The sequence below is a fragment of the Poecile atricapillus genome, chromosome 8 (genome assembly GCF_030490865.1).
Source record: "Poecile atricapillus isolate bPoeAtr1 chromosome 8, bPoeAtr1.hap1, whole genome shotgun sequence".
In the NCBI taxonomy this organism is placed as follows: domain Eukaryota; kingdom Metazoa; phylum Chordata; class Aves; order Passeriformes; family Paridae; genus Poecile; species Poecile atricapillus.
The window spans coordinates 14,842,438-14,848,437 of record NC_081256.1 but is presented as its reverse complement, the minus strand read 5'-3'; the positions used below and the strand labels follow the sequence as shown (position 1 = coordinate 14,848,437).

General features: G+C 47.2%; 1 protein-coding gene across 9 annotated transcripts in view; it reads left to right on the top strand.

The window, feature by feature from the left end:
- Positions 1-1,569: 1,569 nt before the first annotated feature.
- Positions 1,570-6,000, top strand: part of DLG1 (discs large MAGUK scaffold protein 1) — a 149,528-nt gene continuing 145,097 nt past the window's right edge. For all 9 annotated transcript variants that reach the window (XM_058843757.1, XM_058843763.1, XM_058843756.1 and 6 more), the window contains exons 1-2: positions 1,570-1,697; positions 1,969-2,100. In XM_058843757.1, coding sequence (XP_058699740.1) covers positions 1,679-1,697; positions 1,969-2,100 — 151 coding nt within the window. In that variant the 5' untranslated portion in view covers positions 1,570-1,678. The remainder of the gene's footprint in view (positions 1,698-1,968; positions 2,101-6,000) is intronic.

The following is a 6,000-nucleotide window of genomic DNA, read 5'->3' as shown; positions in this document are numbered from 1 at the left end:
TTTCAGATCTGTGAGAGTTGCCCAGGAGGCTCTTTTTGGGTTCTTTGGATAAGTTCTTGAACATTTTAAGTTGTGCTTAAATCTAAAAAGTGTAAAGGGAAATGTGAGCTTGGATTATAAAAAAGTCACATCAGCAGTATTTGCCTTGAACTTTCAAGTGTCTTTCTGCCTTTCATATGTGTATACATACAGGGTTTGAAGTGTATCAGATCAGAGACTCTGGCTGACTTCATCTGATTGAGAGATGTCTGTATTCCCTCCCAGAACAAGAGTTACCCCTGTGTCCACCAGCTTTAATATACATTTCCTTTTAATGGGTATATAGAATATGCTGCAAAGACCATTTAGGTCACACATTTTTATCTGAGGCACCCATTTCTGTACTCTGTCACCTCTTTGCCATCTTGCAAAAAAGGAAGCTGTTTTGCCTTTGAAGGTAACTCCTTACCATTTCCATGCCAGTTTTGAGAAAGTAACTATCATAATTCTGACCAGTCCCCGATGTCAGCCTATACAACCCATTTCTTAAACTTTCCAGGATGCAAGGTTTTTCATGTTTTCCCCCGTGATGTCTTTATGCCGACCTTATGTGCTCTGTTAACTGCAGCAAAGCTATTTCTTTATCTTTATTAGAGTCCTTCCTCCTCATCCTGGTCTTCACCAGGATGACTGAAGGAAAAGAACACAGCAACAGGTGGGTGCCAGTGCTCCGTGTATTACTTATTGTGGAGGCCGGCAAGTTCTGTGAGATATCTTTGTCCTGCTGTCTGTCCCTTGGCCTCCCGGCACGTAACCCGGCTCCGGGCTCTCCGCAGCCTGCTGGGCTCTGCCTGTGCTCCCGGAGCCGCTCCGTGCCCGGCACTCCCCAGCACCATCACAGTTCTTTGGTGCGCGCTGCCCAGACCGTCCCGCAGCTGAGCGGGGACGAGCGATGCCGCAGGTACCCGGCGCACACCTGGAGTTGTCCCGCCCTCCCGCAGCCCAAGCCGGGCACCACCAGCTGCGCCCCGGGGACGGCGGCGGCGATCAGCCGCGGGGACGCTCGGGGCGGGTTCCGCCGGGGGCGGATTCCGCCGGGGGCCGGCTCCCGTGGCGTTGTCTCTGCGTTCCCGGTGTCCGTCCCGCGGCGCCGGGCGCTGCTGCGGGCTCCCGCGGGCCGGGCGCGGCGGGGCGGGGCGGGGCGGCCCCTTTAAGGCGGGGGAGCGCTCACCTGCCTCCTCCCCCGCCCGCCGCCAAGGTACCGGCCCCGCGCCGGGCCCTGATTGGGCGCCCGCCGGGCCCGGTCACGTGGGGGGGGCGCGCTCCCCCAGCCTCCAGGCCGCCATTTTGGCTGGAAAGTTTGGAATTTCCGAGCAGTGCGGGCGGGAGGCGGCGGGAGCGCCCCAGCCCTGCCCGTCCCGGCCCGCCGCCTGCACCGCGCCGTCCCGCCCGGCCCGGCCCGGCCCGGCGCGGCTCGGCCCGGCTCCCCCCGCGTCGCGCCGAGGCGCCGCGGCGGCGCCGGCGGGAGCCCCGCGCGGAGCCGCTCGCTCGCCGGGCGGCGGGGTCGGTCAGGCGGGGCGGGCGCCGGCCCCCCGCGCCCGGCCGGCAGGGGGCGCCGCCCCCCGCGCCGCCCCGGGCCGCGCTCCAAGCGCGCGCGGCGGAGCCCCGGGGCAGCCCCGGGCGGGGGGCGCGGGGCGCGATGCCCGTCAGGAAGCAAGGTGAGCGCCGCGCACCCGGGCCGCGGCCGCCGGAGCCGCCGGCTGACAGCCGCTGCCGCGCCGGGACGGGCGGGGGGGCGGCCGGCGGGAGCCGCGGGGCTTCGGGCGTTGCGAGCGCGCCGAGGGCACCGTCCCGGCCGCGCTCTCCCGGCTGCGAACAAAGGAGCCGCCGCGCCGAGCCGGGGCGGTCCCGGCCGCGGGGGCTTGTTGCATCCCCGGTGCTCCTGCCCGGTCCGACCCGGTCAGTCGTGTGTCTGGTCTCTGCTTGCAGATACCCAGCGAGCCCTGCGCCTCCTGGAGGAATACCGCTCCAAGCTGAGCCAGGCGGAGGATCGGCAGCTGCGGAACTCCATCGAGCGTGTCATCAGCATCTTCCAAAGTAACCTTTTCCAGGCTTTGATAGGTAAAGGTTGGCTTCTTTCAGTTTGTGCGCAAGCCGGTCGGTTCTTGCTAATGCTGTCACTTGTGGTGTTAAGAGCAAAAGGTGTTTTAGCCGTAAGTTAGAAGCCATGTGCTTCTTGTCGTTGTGTTTTTGTTTTGCATAGTAACACACGTGTTGTTACAGATCAACAGTTCACTTGTTACACGTACTTTCTTTGTTTCGGGCTTTTAACTGGTCCAAACTGCTTAAAACTGTGGAATAGCTTTTAGTTCTGTGACATGCTATCCTAGATTTCTTTAGATTGTTTCTCCATGCATCTGTGTTCACCTGGTAAATTTCTAGTGAGGGCGAGGCTTTTTTCTGCCTGTATGTTGCAAGTTAGCGAATGAATTGAAATGTTTTTAGTCTAATGAATCAGACAATTCCTGTTGAAGAGTCTCTAAAAAATCACAAAGTGTATAACTGAAGTGGGAATTTAACCTAAAGTAAATGAGAAGAAATCCCTAATGCTTCAGGGAGTACTACAGTCATCTCTTCTCCTTTGTTGCATACTAAAGTATAGTGAAAACACTATTAATTCTCAGTTTACAGTCCTTATAGTGCTTAATGTGTTCCCATAAGTTCTTAGAAGCATTTGCATGTAATTTTGAATTTCCTGCTGGTCTATTTGGAAAAAAAAACCCTGAGCATAAACAGAACTTGCAGACTTCTGTCTTTATTTGGAAACTTCTGCAGGGAAACAGTGAGAAGTGGTTTCTTCTTGATGGACTGTCACTATCTTTATGATAGCTAATGTTAGCTTACCCTCAAGAATAAAATTTGTTCCACATCCTTGTCTTTTAATAGTAACCAGTGTCTGAATTGGACTAATGGCAAACATTGTAGCTGTATTTGTTCCTTGACTTACTACATGGTTACTATCCTAGGGTGCCCATCCTTCCTTCACAGGGTTGCAGCTTCTTCAAACCTGTGTTGTGGTGAAAGCACCTGGGCAGGCAAAACATAAACATGCATTGCTGCTGAATGCTTTCTTTTGGAGCCTTTATTTAATCTTGTGTAGATTTTCAGAAGACAGTAATTGTGCTGGTTTTTTCCCTTATCATGTAACTTAATGAAGGGTAGTTATGAAAATAGGTCAGTTAAAAGAATCTTTTCCTTATAGGAACTCTTCATTTCTTTTTACTACATAGCTGATGCTAATCAACTCCATGATGAAGAGCTAAACATAATCCTTGTGGGACACGTGTGAATGGATTCACTCATTGGCAGATCAGAATGTTGAAATCTCATGTCAAATATTTAATGTACAGCAGCACTTTTTATTTTCACCTGTAAAATTTCAATGTTGACTGCCATTCTTTTCCCTGTTCTATTCTATTCTCTATTCTTTTCTGTGTATGTGTGAGGGTTTTTAAAATAAAACTCTTCAAGGTTCATGCAGTACTCTGTTTTATCCCTTTCACTGAAAAGGTACCAGTCTGTTAGCCTCGAATATTCTAACTGCAAGGTGTAGTTTCTTCTCATATCCATGTATGAGTCTGCATTGTTTATAACTCTACATTTAGTAGCAGTAGTAGTGGACTTGAAAGAGCAGGCAACCTCATGTCAGCCGGCTTTGTTCTGCAAGAGCAGAAAGGAGGAATGTGTTTTTGCCTGGGTGGGCTGTGTGTCCTATTTTCTTGACTTGTAAGAGGCTTCACATTGCAGCCACAGGACCCTAGTTCTTGTTGAGTTCAGTTCATCTGTTCATGCACAGCAGGTGCTTCTTGGGCATGTTGCATTAACTTTGCATTTCCTGGGTCCCTGTATGATTGTTTATTAGATTGCATACATATGTTCCCAAACCATCTGGCAGAAGGCTGGTACTTGCCAAGCAATTTATGCTGTCAGCTTGGGTCTTTCTCCTTTAACCTGCTGCTTTCCATGGAAATATGTTAGGAGAGTCCTTGTTCCGGGCTGGCTGCTCCTGGTTGTTGTTTTCCTGGAAACACCTTCTTTTATGGTGTGATTACTGCATGATGGGGGTAAAGAGTGGGGAGACTCCTTGGAAAGGATGTGTTCTAGAGGATGGCTGCAGTTACTGGCAAGACCTTTAGCTGACTGCTGCTTGTCTTGCTTCCACGAAGATCTGGGAGCAGGTCGGATGAAGTATTCAGTTGTGCTGGGGGCTAGACTTAACTGGAATTCTCCACTGGTCATTGCTTTATGGCTGAATTTGAGGTGTGCATTTTATAGAAGTTGTGAGGCCTTCCAACTGAAATAGCCAATGCTGTTCTGACAGCAAGTTTCAGGCTAAGCTATACCAAGTTATTGCACTTATAGATACTTCTTCCAGAAAGTGTGATACTTCAAGTTTCTGGTTTGGGTGGTTTTTTTTTCTTTTTTAAATAAAAAACTAAAAAAATCCCCACCAAACTTCAGACATTTATTTTCTGCTTTTTCTGCCAAGTTACTGCACTATATCCAAGACTTGTTTGCCCATAGTAGGTAGGTTTGTGAAGGTTGTAGTCAGGATCTGCTGTCAATTTCATGTATCTTTTTTAGTGTAATTTTTGACTTGGCAATCAAATGCTGTTCTTTCAAGCAATAAATAGCATTATGCACAGAAATACATCTTTGGGTTTATAATGGAGGAAATTAAATATTCCTAAAACTACAGATTTTAAGTGTTTCATGTTTTTAGATATTGAAAGGTTCTGAACTAAGGTTTTAGAAATTGAAAGGGTATTTTTTTGTAATGTCCATTTGGATGCTGAAGAATAAGTAACATTAATTTTTCATTTGAACCTTTTTTATGTTCTCTCTTTTAATCCTCTCAATAAAATTTTAGTTCAGCAATCTGCAAGCTTGACCTTGTTCTTGAATTGCAGCTTTAAGTGGTTTGAATTAGACCAATAACTAGTCAGTGTGAACCGCCAGTGGCACCAGAGCAACATTGCAAGTGTTACATTTTAAGTGATGTAACTGTAAGAACTTTGAATCTGTAACAAGAGTTGTAACCACATGTGACCTCCTTAAAACAGTCTCTGAAAAAGCCCATTTTACATTTTCTGTCTTCCGTAATGTGGTATTTTCCATTGCTGCTTCAACCAGCTACGTGTAATAATGTCTAGAACTTTAATTAAATTAGTACCAAGGGCCCATAATTAAAATGAACTTGAGAATAGTGTCAGTTTTAAATCAATTTCCTTTTGTACAGGCTCAGAAATGTATGGTATTTTTTCTAGTTCTTGATTTCTTGTTTTCCTTTAAAATGGTGTGTTCCCAATATTCTGATCATTGATGAGCCAGTTTATTAAGAGACCAAATCAAAATATCCATATATAGAACCATGGGGTAGACTTATTTCACTTTGGTAAGGTATTTGATATTTATCGTCAAATAGCGAGGTACTAATTCTGCAGGTGAGTTCTGTTCTCAGCTTAGGCACTCTTTTACCTTTTCAGAAGCTACAGGTTCTTGAAAAGGTATGGCTATATTTATCTTTTTGAAAATATAGGAAGAAAAACACTAGCATGCAAAAGTAATGCTTCTGAGAGAAAAAACATATGATGCAGACTTCTGTTTATACCCATTTTTGTTTAATTAAGATCTGCTTCTAATGGGTGTTATGTTGAGGTTTACCATATGAAAATAGACTTCTAAAATTAAAAATATTACAGCTATAGCTAGAGACATAAGGTAGTTTGCTACTTCAGAAGCATTAATTTTCCTGACAAGAACTGACTCCATGTGCACTGGTGCCAGAAAAAGGGAATTCTGGAGAGTCTCTACCTACACTGGCAATGCAGTTGGCTGTTGTGGTGGCTTCTTGTCTAAAGCAGGGTCGGTCAGTCTGCCTGTCTGTCTGTCTATCTGTCTATCTAATTTTGTAGCTATGCATATACAGGCTTTTTAGTGTAAAATGGCCAGTCTGACTAG